The sequence below is a fragment of the Elgaria multicarinata genome, chromosome 1, assembly GCF_023053635.1.
Source record: "Elgaria multicarinata webbii isolate HBS135686 ecotype San Diego chromosome 1, rElgMul1.1.pri, whole genome shotgun sequence".
In the NCBI taxonomy this organism is placed as follows: domain Eukaryota; kingdom Metazoa; phylum Chordata; class Lepidosauria; order Squamata; family Anguidae; genus Elgaria; species Elgaria multicarinata.
This window is the reverse complement of record NC_086171.1, coordinates 83,164,068-83,181,682: the sequence shown is the minus strand read 5'-3', so window position 1 is coordinate 83,181,682 and position 17,615 is coordinate 83,164,068. Positions and strand designations below refer to the sequence as shown.

The 17,615-nt window shown below is 44.0% G+C and overlaps 1 protein-coding gene across 1 annotated transcript in view; it reads right to left on the bottom strand.

Moving 5' to 3' along the window:
- Positions 1-1,940, bottom strand: part of MOCOS (molybdenum cofactor sulfurase) — a 148,021-nt gene extending 146,081 nt beyond the window's left edge. Inside the window, exon 1 of the mRNA XM_063131242.1 lies at positions 1,747-1,940. Coding sequence (XP_062987312.1) covers positions 1,747-1,879 — 133 coding nt within the window. The 5' untranslated portion in view covers positions 1,880-1,940. The remainder of the gene's footprint in view (positions 1-1,746) is intronic.
- Between the last annotated feature and the right edge of the window lie 15,675 nt (positions 1,941-17,615).

Sequence of the window (17,615 nt, the reverse complement as noted above, 5' to 3'; positions counted from 1 at the left end):
TGCTTCTGCATCTTGTCTCTTTTGCTAATGCAGCAGGAAAGCTTGGGGTTAGCAGGATGTCTGAAGGGAAGGAGGGAGCAAAAGAAGGCAATGGCCCACTCACTTGTCCTCTCTCACTGGTGCAGAGGGGAAGGAGCAGACCCCACCTCCGCCTGCACATTCTCCCAGCCTTTCAGGGTAGTGTGGAGGATTGGGCTGACTGGGCCCAATCCCCACCACCACTATGCCACTCAGAGAGAGACCACACAGGTGAGTGAGTGAGAGGATGAGAGATGCCTGCTCCTTCAGAGACCAACCTACTATGCTGCACTGCCCCAAGACAGAGGTGCCTGCTCACTTTCTCTGTAGGTAGCAGCCTTCCTGCAGTGGTACCCCGAGAGGGAGACCAACAGAGAGGAGGAGAGAGAAGAGGTTGGGGCAGCCACTTTCCTGCCCACCCTCACAAAGAGGATAAGCTGAACAGATATAGGGTGGGATGGGTAAAATGGGGAGGGGACTTGGTGGCTTGGGAATTCCTCTGCCCTGTTCTCTTCCAGCCTCTGCTGAAAGGGGAGAGGAAGGAGTTAGCTCTTTACTTGTTTGATCACCTCTAGTCACCCAATCAGCTGCTTCTCCTTCAAAAGAAAAGTGGCAGTGTTAAGCAGTGGTGCAGTCAGGTAATTTCAGACACTGGACTTACCGGTCTTACAGTGTGTGTGTGTGTTTGTGTAGCCGGGGGCCTTCAGGCAGCCATGTGCATTACTTCCCTTGTGAAGCACACAACTGTTTCCCCGTCCCCATCCCCCGCCACTAGGGTTGCCATACATCCCGGAAAACCGGGAATGTCACGGTTTCCAAGCATTTCCAAAATGTCCCTGCCAGTCAGTCAAGAATCCAGGATTCCTGTTCCAGCCGGCCAGAGAAATTCCAACCTCCGAAACGGTGCCTTGAGCCTGCTCAGTGGAGTGTAAGTCTCCATATTGAAGTCTCCTCTAGCTTTTGAGCACTAGTGGAGAAATGTAATTTAGTGTCATTTTTTTCTGTTTGTTTGCTTAAAATGTTCTTTGACTATTATTTATTTGCGGGTGCTTAACTACTTTAGGCTGCAATCTTATGTATACTTACCTGGGAATAAGCCCTATTTAACTTAATAGGATTCGTTTCTCAGTAGACACACATAGGATTGCAGTGTTAGATAACTAAAGCTTAGATAGCTTGCTTGCTTTCCCTAGACCTTTACATATTGCTCAGGGTTTTTTTTAAAAAAAATCGCACCCCTCCGCTGAAAAAAAATGTCCCGGTTTTGTGGATTCAGATTATGGCGACCCTACCCAGGGCTCCAACTGCCATTCCATGCTTTACAACTGCGTCCACATTCCTGATACGTTAGAACAATAACAACAAAACCACTTTTAAAAAAAGAAATACCCGAAGCACGTGCAGTTTTGCATTTTCACCTCACTTAAACCATACCACCGCAGGAGTAAAACCTTGGCTGCTTCGGCTGCCCGCGCCACGTGCCACTCTCTAATGGGGGGGGGGAGGGCTGGACTTTGCGCCCAAGGTCAGCCCTAGCTGCCCCCGCGGTGTTGCTTGCGCGCGCGCTTCCCCCGTCCTGCGTGTAGTTTGGCAAGCCAGAGGGCAGCAGCGCTTGCTTGGCCCAAGGCGGGCCAGACCAAGGGCAGAGTCACGCGGGTTTCTGGGCTTTGCTGGCCTCTCTCTCTCTCTTCCCCTCCAGCCGCCGCCTTCCCCGCACGTTCGGGTTACCTCCTAGCCTGGCGAACTCCCTCTGGCGCACCCCCTGCGGGCTCTCCCCACCGTAGCCATACGCAGCCCCCGGGGGAAGCCTGCTTAGGAAAGACTGGAAGGACAACCGCTCTCCCCACGGCTCCAGGGCCATTGCAAGGCGACCGGGGCGGCTTGAAACACGAGCCGCGAAGCGCAGCCTGCCCCGAGCAGGAAGGCAGCTCGGCTTTTAAGAGAGAGGCCGGCCTTGGCTCCGGCCCCGGCTCCTCCCACCGCTTCCCGGGGAGATAGAGATAGACGCTTCGGAGCGCTGCAATTCTGCCTTTCCCGGCTACAGCTGGCTCTGGCAGCGGAGGCTGGCGGCTCCGATGTCAGTGGGGCTCTGAATCCGCTCAGAGTTTCAGTCAGAACCAGTCATGACTCTAAAGGTGCTGGACCCGATCCTCAAAATGTACTCAGAACCTTGGATAGCTCCTGTTAGAATGCCGTCTGCTTCTGATTGACCCCAGGGCGAATTCACAGCCCCACTGACATCGGAGCCACTAGCCTCCACTGATCTCTGGCAGGGATTACCGTGTCCTTAAAGAGAAATGAAGAAGAAAAAGAAGAGCAGGAGGAAGTGCAGCGATAATCTTCATAATCCTCATAACAACAGCATTTATAAAGATTTTATTGCATTTGTGATCCTTAGGATGCTAATCTATGCACGATTAGACAGGTAAAAGTCCTACAACTTCCAGCATTCCCTAGTCAGCATTTTTCTGTTAAACATCCGTAGGATTGTGCCCTTAGTGACTATTAACATGACCATTTATTACTTTTAAAAATGTCACTGTATGAATGAATTGTTACATTATTATGTGTATTTATTTATGGTTTTATTAGGAAACCTGGTACTCTTATCAAAGAAATGAATGCTGCAGTCCTATACCCACTTACCTGGGAGTAAGCCCCATTGAACTCAATGGGATGTACTTTTGAGTAGATATGTTTAGGATTGTGCTCTTAAACCAGCATATGGAGGGAAATTAGGGGTTGGGGTATAGGTTGCACATATAAATGTGTTGGTTGCTGTCTGGGTGGGAAGGTAATAGGTTGCTATGAAGTTCTGTTAATATTTGGATGCAATGCTATGTTTGTATATGTAACACAGATTTAATGTTGGTTGGCAATATGTATAATGAATTTTGTTTAAGAAACAAAACAAAAAAAAGTTTTGTCTTTATTTCCAAATTTATGAGTCACCTTTTGACCCTGATAGGCTTTCCAAGATGACTTACAATTACAACCTAAAGTTGCCTTTCAATAGTGAACTGCCAAGGTGAGATGACGATCATGATGATTAATAAAAGTACGTTTGAATTTACCTTTCCTAGCACTCACAAAATTTAAGTTTACCAGGTGACATAACAAAGTTTGAAAGCAAGATAAAACACAGCACAGTAGCATATGCAGCATCAAGCAAAAGCAGCAAAAACCAATGATATTTCTTTTAACAATCTAGGATGCAAACTTATGCACGTTTAGACGGAAAAAAGTCCTACAACTTCCAGTATTCCCCAGCCAGTCATAAATGGTCCTGTTAATAGTGGGTGGCTACAAAATTAAGGAAATAATGAAACAATAAACTTATAACAAAAACAATCATATATAGAATAAAATGTGGAACACTTTTTAGAGGCATACACACAAAGATAATAAGCATAGAGACAACAGCAATACGATAATAAAGCTGATCCACAATGCCTGTGAGAACTCACAGGCATTGTGGAGCAGCTTTATTATTGTATAACTATTGTCTGTATGCTTATTATCTTTGTGTGTATGCCTCTAAAAAGTGTTCCACATTTTATTCTTTTGTAGTTTATTGTTTCATTATTTCCTTAACTTTGTAGTTACCCATTGTTTAACTTTTGGTTAAGGTGAGCACCTGTTTTTCATACGTTCCTGTTAATAGTCACTAAGGGTGCAATTCTATGCACATTTAGACAGAAAAATGCTGGCTGGGGCATGCTGGGAGTTCTTGGCCTCTCCCCCCCCCCCCCGGTCTAGTAATGCATAGGGTCGTGCCCTAAATCAACTGGCATCATTAGCCCTTGGTGCCTTGTGGAACAAAAAGAGATTTCTAGCTGGCAGGAAAACTGCAAAGTGACGTTGCCAACCGGGTTTCGCAAAGGAGGCCACAGGACAGGGCTGGCCTTAGGGATAAGCAAGCTAGGTGGCTGCCCAGGGTGCCAGCCGAGCTGAAGGGGCACCAAGCTGAGCTGAAGGGTGCACTAAGTTGAGCTTACTGGCAGTTTTTTTGTAGCTGTCGTTTTAATGTACTGTTTGCAGTGAGCCAGGGTGGCAAAAAAGCAAGTGCCTGTAACCTCCCCCACCCCCACCCCCCAACGATCTACAGGTTGTTTCGGCACTAATTAAAAAAATGATCTTCTTTCAATTAGCTTGAAAGTATGTTTCTTTTGCAATTTCTACTTTGATGTCATTTGTGCTAGTAAAAATCAGTGGAACTCAGCTTTACTTTGAAGCAATGTTACTGAGCACTTACTACTTCAAATACTGTAAACGCTATTAGCACTATATCAATAATAATAATAATATCATCAAGCTGTAAGAGGTCAACTGGATACCTTTTTTTATTTATAACTTTTCTTTATTGTTTTTAAAGATAAAAATAATGGATATTTTAAAATCAAGAATGCTTACCAAAAGATAGGAACTGCTACATAACAAAAGAAAAATAAAAGTAAAACCTCAGATAGTTCTTCTGTGTTGGATTGTGCAAACTGCCACTGTGCAGAATGTGCTTTTCAAGCTTTGGCTTGTGCAAACTAGCATACTGGCAGGATATACAATAAATAAATAAAACATGCCCCAGAATCTTAGTGATGCACTAGGAATTCCTGGCAGCCATTAAGAGATTCCTCAGCAGATGAATCAGTTTGGAAGTTTTTTTTCCCTGATGGTGGAAAGTTTGAAAAAACACCACCCTAATCCAAAAGGAGGAAAGGACTCTTGTGCCTTCAGTAGTTCTCAAGACGAGGGTTTCAACAAGTGCAGCTTTTTATGCCTGTATGACAACCTGCAGCCACCAAAATCCCCCCAAATACAGTATGTGTTCTACATTAAGTTGAACTTATTTCTTGGCCACTCAAAATTCTCAATGGAAGTAACTTCTCTCATTCATTGTGGGTCTAGAAAAATTAATGTCTAGGTCTTTGATTCATATGCGGGGGAAATCGGGTTAATTGGGGAACCAGTTTTCCGGGGGAAATGGAGAGGTTGTCCCTGGTTGCCCCTGGGAGTCATGTGGATGCACGGGAACAACCTAGGGACAACCCTGGGATAAAAGTCCCACATAGACATGCCCTCTCTCTCCAGTAGCCTCTACAAGTGAATGCATTTCAGAGAAGGGCCTCCAACAACAATTTCAATTGCCAGACAGGCTCATATGGGAGCAGGCATACTTTCAAGGACCTTGGTCTCAGACCACTGAGGTTTGAGAAATGTTTTCACTCAGCCTTTAAAGCAGGACCCCAGAACCTCAGGCCCTGGGGACAAATCTCCAGAAGCCAAACAACCTTTCTCCAGCCCCACTCTCTTTCCCCTGCCCCACTCTCTTTTCCCTCCCACCAATCATTTGGTGGTTTCTCAGAGTTTTGTGCAGCTTTTGCCCAATTCTAAAACTTTGAAATGCCTCTCCAAAGGTTTAGTTACTTGCCACAAGAGCTTTAAAATAAACCATATCGGCATTGTAGCCCTACCCTTTTGCCTTCAGCGCCACCCACCTCTGGAATGTATCCCCTTAGAGCTTCTCCTACGAAATCCTGCCCTCAGGCTAAAAGAGGTTCAACTATAATTCAGGCATTCAAGCTACAAAACCAGAAGTATGCAAGAAGAAATGACAGTTCCTGTTTGGGGCCTGATTGATATAGCAGTTGTTTTTTTTAAATTGATTCTTCACGTTCTGTTCTGCCACCTCACGCTCCATAGAAATACGTTCAAATGAGGCATTGAAGTGTTGACATGTGCCATGGCAGCACAGCAAGATTATTCTTGTATTTTCTTAAAAGATTTCACCTAAATCTTTTATGTTTCACTTCATAAATAATGGAAAAAATGGAGTTTCCTATAATTAAGCAGCTCTCTACACTTTTATAAGGAAATGCATTTCTAAAGCCATTGGAGGTAGCATTCTGTAATTGAAGTTGACATGTGGCAGCCGTTACACCTACATGTCTGCGGACACGGAAGCGTCATTCAGTGTTCCACCCCAGCTGATTGACAGTTGGGAGCTCTCAGTCCGGTACTTTGCTTGCCAGAATATCCCCAGAGTACTAGAAATGATCGGGTATTTATAGCACACAAGAGCTGAGATTAGTGGAAAAGGAAAGCAAGGCAGAAAATAAGTTCCAGCTATCCTTTTATTAGCAGAAACGTTTGAGGAAAAGCTATAGCTGTATTGTGTGAGTAAATAAACTGCTGAAAGATAATGGAGCACAAATATTATTTAATGAAACAGGGATCTGAGCTGATACTGATTGGATGGTGGGGAGCTGAAGTCTAGAGTTGCCTCTGAGTTCTGTACATATCTAACAGCTTTGGAGAAACATCCCACTAGCCCAGGAAAGAGAGAGAGAGCAAACAATACATGCAAACGTTAAAATAATTGCAACAGATTTTTTTTTTTTGAGAGAATAATCATTCCCTCAATAGTCATTCTAGCACTAGAATTTGATCTTCCATTTTTGGCATTTTGTGGGGCATTAGGGGTAAAATTAAAACTCTGGTGAACGAGGATGGGAGAGGTGAGAATTTCGAATAACTTTCTCTTTGGGGAGTAGACAGGATTTCTGCTTACCTTTTTAAGTGTAGGCAGAGGCTGAGGGGGCTTCTTTCTATTTTTATTTTGCATTTGTAGAAGCCCAGGATTCTTCTCCAGCCAGCAGACTTTCTGAGCTCTCAGTAGACCATGTGGCCTCAGCTTCTCTAATAGGCATTCGGCAAAGGCTCTGGGCCTGCAAAAGCTCCACAAAGCTAGAACAAACGAGGCTTTTAGAAAAGTTCACTTCTTCCTTGCAGGCACATAGAACAAGCAAGAAAAAAGGGGTGTTTTTTTCTCTCTAAAGCTCCAAATTTCCCTTTTGTTCTTGCTTGGAACAGCTCTTGACTCTTTGCAACACTACTGCAGCCTGAGGGTTTTTCCTGAATGCCTAAAGGAGAGGCCAGGTGACATGGTCTCCTGGGAGTTCAGAAAGAGCTGTCAGGTTCTCTGGAAAGAGTCTCATGCTGGGGCATTTTTCAAGTAAAATAATAATAATAAAAAATAGATCTTCCAGCTATCTCTCAAACTTAAAAAGATATGTAGAGAGAGGAAATTCCTGAAAATAAGGGGCAGGATTCTGCACAGCACTAGAAATAACATACTAAAAGTTGTGCTGTCCAGCTCAATGCAAAACTGGTTTTATTCATCTTTTCATCCCCATTTGTTGGGCAAGCTTTCTCACAGGGTGACCATTCCAGGCACTGCAGGCCTCCCTTCTGTGGGGTCTTCAAAGGCCCCATGTGGTTGCAGAGGTTTCTACCCAGGCTCTGAGAAGGACAAGGGACATGCACCAATGAAACAGGAAGTGATCTATTTCCATTATGTCCAACATCCTGTTTCCATCAGCAGCCAGCCAGATATTAACAGGAAGTAAAAAAGCAGAGCATGAAGTCCATCCCCAATCTGTTGGCAGAAAAACTGTGTAGAATTAATTAGTCACTGGAATTAGGTATGGTCTATTCTAGAAAGTTTTCTTAAGTCTCCTCCCTGCCATTTTGGGACTCACTAGATTTGCATTAGGGCAGGGGTGACAACATGTGGCCCTTACCACCCCCTAAATTTTAGGAAGACTGATTTTAAACAAAATGGCATCTAAAGCTGCTATGAAATGCCCAAAGGGTCAGAATTCGCTTGTTTGCAAGCAATTTTTGACCCATTGGGCATTGTGTAGCAGTTCTCGACATCATTTTGTTTTTGTTTTTCATTAACTCCCTGTTTATCCAAAATTACTTCAGAATCTGACTTATGGGACTGGAGGTAAAGTAGCCGTTGAATGTTGTAATAGTGCTGCATCACAAACCAGAAAAGTTCTTCAATATATTTGAGTTTTCAAATGATTTTTATTTAGATGTATAGGTTTGGGGGCAGATAACAAATTGAAAGAAGAATATTTAGGGCTTTCTCCGCTGTGGCACCCCGGTTGTGGAATGAGCTCCCCAGAGAAGTCCGCCTGGCGCCTACACTGTACTGCTTTCGTCGCCAGCTGAAGACCTTTTTATTCTCTCAATATTTTAACACTTAATTTTAACTTAAATTTAAATCTTACTGTTTTAACTCTGTATTTTAATCTTATATGAATTTTGCTGTGTGGTTTTATCCTGGTTGTGCTTTTTGTACTGTATTTTGTAATTGTGCTTTTAACCTGCCTGGTTGTTTTATTGTGGTTTTAATTTTTGTGAACTGCCCAGAGAGCTTTGGCTATTGGGAGGTATAAAAATATAATAAATAAATAAATAAATAAATACCACCATAGTATATTGTAGAGGTAAAATGAACAGATGATGCAAGAAGAGGGCATAGTGACAGAGTTCAGGCAGGAAGATAGTACACTGAAACCAGGGGAGATGGCCAGCTAGGAAAGTATTGAAGTTCACTGACTAAGACCTTGCTTTGTATCCCCTCTGCTTTTGAAGACTTTGCTCTAGGGGGTCCTCAAAATTTGGGCCCATAGAAATTTGAGAAAGTGTCAGCACCCCCACAAAATGGCTGTGATGTAATTAATAACAAAGGACCAATTACTTCCAAGAAACTGAGTACAAGGGTTGTCTGAGTCCCAAATGCCAAACCACATATTTGACCACTCAAAGCACAACAAAATTCACTTTTCACAGAAGGCAAACTGATTGACTGGCAAAATGCACATCTTTTTTTAGGTGGGGTCACAAAGCAAACACTCATGCATACCTTTTCTCGCACAGGATCACCAACGAAGCACATGCACACTTACTAGGAATGGGTGAGAAAATGATTTGGTTTGCGTTTTAATGTGAACTTACCAAATTTGCACTTTCTGAACCTATGCAAGGACCACAATAATATCCATACTTCTCTGAACGTTACCATGCCATTTGCAGATAAAAAAAGATCTCACAAAGATGTGTACAATAGTGAAAAATATTAGGGAAAGTGCACATAAAATGCATTATATTAGAGATGCAAGAAATGCATATATTTCCATATTTAGGGAAGGGAATACAAAATGTATATATTAGAGGAAAAATAAAAGCACACTGATAAGAAATAAGATGAAATTAAGTTAATGCCAGAAAAATGAGACATTGGGCAGAATCATATTTGACAGATTATGCCATCTCTAGCACTAACACACACACACACACACTTTCTCTCAAGGATCACCCACCCCAAACCCCTCCCTCTTTCATGTGTGGTGGGGCACTACCAGATCTGCCCTCAATCATGAGCTTAGCTCCTTTTCTTGTCTCCACTGGGTTGGATCTGGCGTAGGAACTCTAGTACGAACCATACAGAGGGGAGGACCCTGAGGAAGCCACGTTGAGCTATCATCTTGCAGAAAGATCAACGTGACTGGCATTCCCTCCCTTTGCTTGCCTCAGAGTCACCCGGAGAGTACTGAGCTCTGGATTCTCCCTCCCAATATCTGTTGGCTGTCCTCTGTTAGGGCAGGGAGGACACCCAATGGATACTGTGAAGGAAAAATCAGGAGCTCTGCCATGGCAGAAGATGCCAATTCAAGAAGGAAGGGGGGAAGCCCCATTCCAGTCCCAGCCCTAAGAATTTCATTGGATTTGTCCCAAAAGAAAGAGAAGGGATTCAGATGCACCCACAGCTTACTGAGGCAAGGACAGCCTCAACCCCAAAAATTAAATGTGACGACATTGAGAGTGCTCTCCAACTTTTTTGGAGGGGAATTTTTCCCCTGTCCAATTTTCATTAAGGGCAGATGCACTAGGAACGTAAGAAGCTGCACTATACCGAGTCAGACCATGGGTCCATCCAGCCCAGTATGGTCTCACTGATTGGCAGTGACTCGCCAGGGTTTCAGGCAGGATTCTTTTTCAGCCCTACCTGGAGAAGCCCAAGATTGAGCCTGGGACCTTCTGCATGCAAAGCAGCTGCTCGACCATTGGGCTATGGCCCTTTAACTAATTTGGGACTGAGAGACAACTACCAGCTCAGAACCTGAATAGGGCTGCAAATGTGTTTGGTCCTGTGGGCTGAGCCATAGTTGTCCTCTAAAACAATGCATTTTGCCTCTTTTCTCCTCTCTCCCCCTTAAACATGGGCATAGGAGTTGCTCAAAGTAGAACTGTGTACTTCATTCTGACATTTCATTGTCCAAGGAGATATTGTGTTTCAAAAGGAGAATGCTGAATCGGCAAGCTTCATTCTGCCTGGCCTATTATTTTAGACAAATCTTAAGGAATGTTGATTCTCAACAGCAACAAAAAGTTGGAACTGTCTCTGCTTCAAAACCTTTTGCTGGTTGGCTATTAGATAGTGGCTTCTGATGAATGATTGTCCAACTGCAAGATGTTTTTATCAACTCTTACTTTCATGCATCACACATAAATGGAAAGTGATGTATTTCCAGCCATTCATGGCAGGGGTGGGCAACCTATGATCCATACTCATCACATAGGTACTCCACAGCAGTAGGGGAGAAGAAGCAGACAGGGAGCCCTGCCTGCTCTGATGTGTTCTTCCCGGCCCACCTTCCTCTCTCAACTTCCTTCTCCTCTCTTTCCCCTTAGCTATCTTGGGCTTTATGCGGCAGAAAGAAAAATGGAGGAGCATGAGGCAAATGCCGCAGCACTAAGCCACGTTTTTATTTATTTAATTTATTTATTGCCTTTTTATACCACCCAATAGCTGAAGTTCCATGGGCAGTTCACATCCAGCACCACTGTATTTATTTCTAGTTCAGCTGGCTGTGGGACAAAGTGAAGACACATGCCAGCCATGCCCAGGCTTCCAAACATGTGCATGATTAGACATGTGTAGCCTAGTAACACTGTCAGAAAGCAAGCTAACTTTATGTAAACATTTGTAAACAAAGATACTGATAGTCTGCAGAGACTGACATGTCCAGAGACAGTGTCTTTTGGGAGACACCAGAACCAATCCCCGACCCTTCTGAGCTGGGTCCCACTGCATCACACTCCATGTTCTAGCCACATGACCCAAGGAGGTGCACTGGCCCCTGACTCTGAGAAGTGGACTTCAGACTCCTCTAGTGAATCGGGAGACCCTGAGGAGCACGCCCCAACTGACTCCTCCAACCTTCACTCCCCTGCAAGAAAAGGCCGCTGGCCCTTTAACAACCAGCTATAACACCTGAGGGTGGAGCTTCCAAAAAAGTCTCTCCTGGCCTGAGGATAAAACCTTGCCAGTTGCTCTCAGTTAGTTGTTCTCTGGATCCAGGATTGCTCTCCAAGGTCCTGAAAGTAACTCTAGTCCCAGACGTGATCGAGTCACTTCTCTCATCTCATGCCTCTTTGTCTGAGCCAGAGTGATAGTAGGTGACTGATTCCTTGATGAAGCACAACAGATACTAGAGTACAGCATACCCCAGCCTGGGGCCCTCAGGAGATTTTGCACTTCTCCTGACCTGCAGCCAGCATAGCCAATGGTTAGGACTCTGGGAGGTGCAGTCCAACATGTTTGGAGGGCACCAGTTTGGGGAAGACTGCTATAACACCTTCTCATTTAAACATCGGTCATCTGCAAAATCTTATGAATTCACTTAAGCTCAAACATCTTGATCCAGTTGAACCATGTCAGTATAATCCTATGTAAATCAGACAAAAGCTATTTATTTGTTTTTAAAAGCAAAAAACACAAATGTATAAAAGCCATACAATTACACATTAAAAAAGCAAACCAAACGACGACAATAACAACATAAACAACTCCTCAACCAGCAAACCAAGCAAATATCATTTCAGTTAAAAAATAATCTGAATTTAAAATATTAAAATTAAAATGTTAAAATGCCTGTACAAGAAGAAACATAACTTGGCATCAAAACAAAAATAATTGCGCCAATCATATCTCCTTTGAAAGGGCATTCTCAATATTTGTGAGGCCTCACTTCAGATAGTGCATTACGTTTGAGCTATAACTGGGCTGAAGGGGAAAAAGAAGCAGACTGCTTGTCTATCTTCAGCCACCAGAACTCCCAGCTCTAGTGAGCTGAGGTTTAAAACTTGCCCACTGCTTTTTGCTGCCAGAAATATTCCAGTTTGGGGAATGAAGGTAGTGTGGCTCCTGCCTCTTTATATACTGCTTTCATACCGCTTTCATAGTGCAATATCCTGCTTGGTGTAGACCTGGCCCATACTTACTGACCGTAAGAGTTTTAAACTGGATTATGCTGATACTTTTGGCCATGCCCCTTTTGCCCTCGGCTCCAGCCACTGCTGGAATGAGGCCCTGAGAGGTTTTTTGTTTTTTTTTCCAAAGTGGAGTTTGGCTCTTGAGATGAAAGAGGTGCAACACATCGGGTTTAAAACAACAAAGCAGTTGGGCACTCTATGGTGATAAAAGTGCTTGTGATCTATAAAAGGTAACAGCAGCAAATACCTTTAAATACATTGTTCCAGAGCAATTTAGCTCTTGAAAACATCTAAGAACAGGCCTCTGAACCTTGCTAAGAATCCTTGCACCCCTCCCCATGAAATCCTAAATGGCACCTCTGTTGGAAGGAATCTAATTAGACAACATATTCGTACCCCAAAACTGGATGATAGCCACAGGCAACAGGTTGCCATAAAACCTGTGTCATGGCTACTGCAGCCAAACAGGCATGATCTTAACAGTGATTTATAGTGCAGTCCCAAGTGTGTTTACTCAAAAACAAATCCCATTGAGTTCAATGGAATTCCCTCCTATGTAAGTGTGTATATGATTGCAGCCTTAATAGGGATTTAATGGGGCCATGAGTCCCATAGTGCTGTGCATCGATCCAATGCATATCACGGAGCATCTAATTTAGTCTCTAATTATGTTTTGTTTTGATCAGTTTATGATTTCTAGGGATGATTCTGTTCTTAAAATTGATCCTAATGTTCCCTGACATACAGACTAATGTGTATTTAGTAAACAGAAAATGAAGTGACAGAACCAATTAAAAATCCATCTGTTCAGCTGAATAAGGGCTTTGCCAAATGGTTCGGATGAGACTTTGGTCAGCAGCAAAATCACACCCACATGAGTCTTGGCAAGAGAAAAGCCACGGCCTGGAGTCTCTCATCTAATCTCACCCTTGGCTACAATCTGTGAGGTTGCTTCGCAATCTACAGGTATTATACAAGTACATCTGCACCACAAAAGAGCATCTAAACAGCTACACAGAAATATGAATAATTCAATTAAATATAATAGCTGTTTGTTCTGTAAGTCCTACTATCCGGTATCACTCCCATGTCAGTGGGCAGAGCTCTGTCACTTTAAATTATTGTAATCAAAGCGCACTAAAATAAAAATTATACCAGAAGCCTGCCATGTTTTGTTCAAATTAGTAGTCCACCCTGTATCCTACCCCAGTCCACCTCCTAGTGGCCTTGGTTGCCCATTAAGGTTGGAGGATTATAGAGTTTCAGAAATAGGAAAAATCATACCTAGCAGAGATTCCTCTTCTAGGAAATGCTTAACAATACAGAACCTCCTCTAACCCAGTGCCATCTTAGCTCCATGTTCCATGGTCTGCAAACAACTTTGGCCTGTTAACTCCATTCAGCCCTAGTCAGCATAGCCAATGGTGAGGCATTCTGGGAGTTGTAGGCCACAAGATCTGGAGGGCCACAAGTTGCTCACCCCTGCTTTAAGGTCAGCTTTATGTTGAGCCTTGAGGTTATCAGGATATGGATAAAAGCTGATAAAAGATATTCTTAGCCATAGCTACCATTTGGGAACCCAATAGCAGGGCTGGGATCAGGAATACATTCACAAGACAAATTTCCTCTGTTAGAGATGATGTGATGCCTTCTTTTACAGGCAAAGACCATGTTCAGACAATATGCTAAGCCACGGTGGTTAAGCACTTTGACCTAAACGTTATGGCTAGGTTGACCGCTAGTCTAGCAGCTTCTGCTCTAGTCTAGCAGCTTCTGCAGACAACTTCACGAATGTTATAAAGCCCTGAGGAAGAACGCAACTGCGTTCGAAACGCGTAGGCACCTGGCACTTTAATAAAACTTTTGCTAATATTATTGTTGAAGATTACTTGGTTCCACCCTTGCCTTTGGCTATTTTTTACTGCCCCACGGGGTTTTCCTTGCTTTCGCAACTGCATATAAATGACACCTGATGAAATTCCCCTTTTCTATGCAACTGTTAAAGATACAGGAGCTCTGTTCTCCTTTCCATATGGTCACCCTAATTATGGCTTAATGTACTGTGTGAATCATTCCTAAACATAGTGGCTACATAACCATGGTTTAAACATGCTCACTAACCATTTGCTGCAAAAGGGTTAGTGGCCTAACCATGGCTTAATGTGTTGTCTGAACAGGACCATCAACAATTAAACAACCATCAGAGAGTTCCTCTATGCCAGGGGTATAAACTTTTTGGGGCTGCATTGCACTGGTGGGCTGGTCTGAAGGCAAAAGTCCAGCATGATCTATTATGTTCTTGCATGGAAATAGGAGAGGTGTGCTGATTATCCTCTCATATTATGGACTGCAATTTGTATTCCTTGCTCATTAGCCATCATCAAATCATTGGTCTGGTACGGGTGCCTGCTTTCAACATGCTGCTTGTACAAGTATTTTTTTAAAAAAAACACCACATGGCTAGCCTACGATTTTGTTTGCAGTGCAAACATGGACAGAACATAGGAATAGGAAGGGACTGTCACAGCAATATACCAGGTCACAACAAAGCCTCTCTGGCTATGCCCTTATCATCCAAGACACCAAGCACTTCACTACAGTCTTCTTGAATTATGCTATCAATTGAAATGAAGTTATATGGACCGCAAAGAATTGGATGCTATCTTGTGTGGCCCTTGTGAAGCTCATGTTTCGAAGCTTGCTGAAAGGAAAGTTTTCAGAAGATCCTTTCCATTCTATTCCTGCTCTCAGTAGCCTCGGGCAAGACAATTTACACTTAAAGCTCAATTAAGCATCTATAAATGGACTGTGTGTGATCCTGTTACTTCTTTCCTTCCCCTCCACGATAGAGGAGCTCTACCATGTGCTCCTCATTCACCCAACGTACGACTGGCCTTAAGCAAGTGTTGAATCGTAAGATTTGTTGCAATAACATACGTCTGAACATACTTCCAGGGAATAAGCCCTTCAGGAACAATGGATGATGGGGGAAATTAGTCTGGTGCTAGGAGAACATCTTTTCTCTGAAGTCCATTTCTGCTAGCTCAGAAAAGATGAGATCTTGTCAAATTTAGCAGGAACATCACACTGTGGGTCAAGAGGTGCAGAACTGTTTGGGGTGAGGGCTGGACTGTCCCCTTCCCCATGGGCTGGATGATGTCAGTGGGCATGGCCCAACCCCGGATGTCATGTCTTCGGTGTGGTCCTGTCACCTGACTTCACCACCTTTTTTTCTTTGTTGGTGACAGGCGTTGGGACTCACCCACATACGGGGATGAGCAGCAGATCTTTCTATGGCACGGGCAAGTCCCAAACCCCACCACCTCTCATCCCCACTGCTACGTTAGAGACCAGAGACAGCAACAGGAATGAGAGGTGGCAGGACTTGCTTATGGGGGGCGGGGAGAGCACCTGCTCTTCCCCATGCTCAGGTGAGTCTTAACCCAGCAGCTGGGCATCCCCACCACTATCTCCGATCTGTGCACCAGCAGGGGAATCCCCATGGTTACCTTTAATCTCAAAGCAGAGGTAGAAGTGGGGAGCCTAAACCCTGCCTCTGGAGGAACCCCAAGAGGTGACGCAGGCCAGACTGAGGTGCCCCATGGACTGGTTTAGACTGCATCCCTGGTGTAGACAGTGAAGCATGCTTTTAAGGTTCCTAGGAAGAAAGAACAGAGCTGAGGCTTCGGGACATAATCCAGAAAGGTGTTTTATGAAATGATGCTAAGATACAAAGTTGTAAGGACATCCCAGAAAGGGAGGGAGGGAGAGCCAAATTGAGTCAAGGTCAGCTGTGTGGCTATGCTTAAATGAAGAAGGGGGGAGGAAAAGAAGGCCGAAGGCCGAAGAAGAGGGCAATGAGCCAAGAGATCAGGAAGGAAGAGAGGCAGGAAAGACAGAAAGGAAGATTTTACCTGTCTGGTGAGATGAACTGCGAAGGAGAGAGGGAATCATTAGCATAAGGCGGGATGATCAGGCCTTCCCAGGCCACTGCAGCACAAGACTAGACTAGACTAGACTAGACTAGACCGCAGCACAATAACTCCGAGGCATCACACATTCTCAGGCCACATTAGTTAAATGCAAGGAGAAGCAGAGGGAGAACTAGCACATGAATGCTGACAAATATACCAACGTCATGTCTGACCAAGCTACAAACTGATGTTAACATGATCAGAAGAGGTACAAAACTAGTAAATGTTTTCCGGAGAGAGAACCCACTAACTAAACAATCCTGTGTCACGTCATTAATAAACTGATTAGGCATTTATCTTAACCGCTTCCAGTCGGGTGTAAGTCTTCTAAAGCGTCTATGATTGGCTGACTGTATCAGGTGCGAAAATGTCATTTGTCTTAAAAGTATAATCAATAATGGATTGTTTGGCTTTTTTGTTAATAATTATGCCTAGTATGGCAGGGTAGGGAGCATTTTTTGGCCCGAAGATCTCTAGGCAAGCACACTGGGGAGCCACTTGCCAGAGTGGGCGGGGCCTTAGTGAAAAATGGGTGGGATCATCCCCACTGCTGGTATGCAGCCACAGCTGCTGGCCGGCCCCCACCCCGCATGCATAGCTGTATCATTCACCCTATTTGCACACGTGCACACACACCATTCACACACGTGCACACACCCTACATGGAAAAGCAGTTGACTACCCTTAGAGGGAGAGATCACTCCATGGACAGCTCACAAACACATCCTTCCCATGTTTCAGGAAGAGAAAGCACCACACAGCATGGAAAGGCAGCTAACTGGGGGGAATAGTTCAAAATGGCTGCTTTTCCATACTTGATAGAGCAGTGTGCAAAGCACAGCCTTTCCATGCTGTGTGCAGAGTAGCACCAAAAGGCAGTGGGAAAAGGGAATCTGGGGGGGAAGAGCAGGGCCTGGGGCAAATAATGACTGGCCAAGCAAGGCTTACCTGGCCCAGGAGCTGAAGGTTCCCCATTTCTAATACCTGCATACATCATCATCATCATCATCATCATCATCATCATTATTATTATTATTATTATTATTATTATTATTATTATTATTATATCCTGTCTTTTTTCCCTCTTGCAAGGGGCCCAAGGCAGCTTATGTCCTCCTCCTCTCCATTTTAGACTCACAACAACCTTGTAAGGTAGGTTAGGCTGAGGATCAGTGATTGGCCCAAAGTCACCCAATGGCCGAGTGCGGGAATGAGAACCCAGTACATCACTCAAACCACTGCACCATGCTGGCGCTACACCACACTTCATATGCCAACACTGGCATGTAAATATTTTAGAGTATTTAAGGGGCTTCACATACATTATCTTGTAATCCTTGAAGGTACATCAGTGTTTCAAACTAATGTGATCAAAATGGCCGCATGTCCAACAAGTTAAACCATGCAGGGAATTGACACATTTACCCTTTTTACTACAATGTGTGGCACAGCGTACCAAATATTTGTTTCAGATTTTGGTGAAAGCGACTGAAA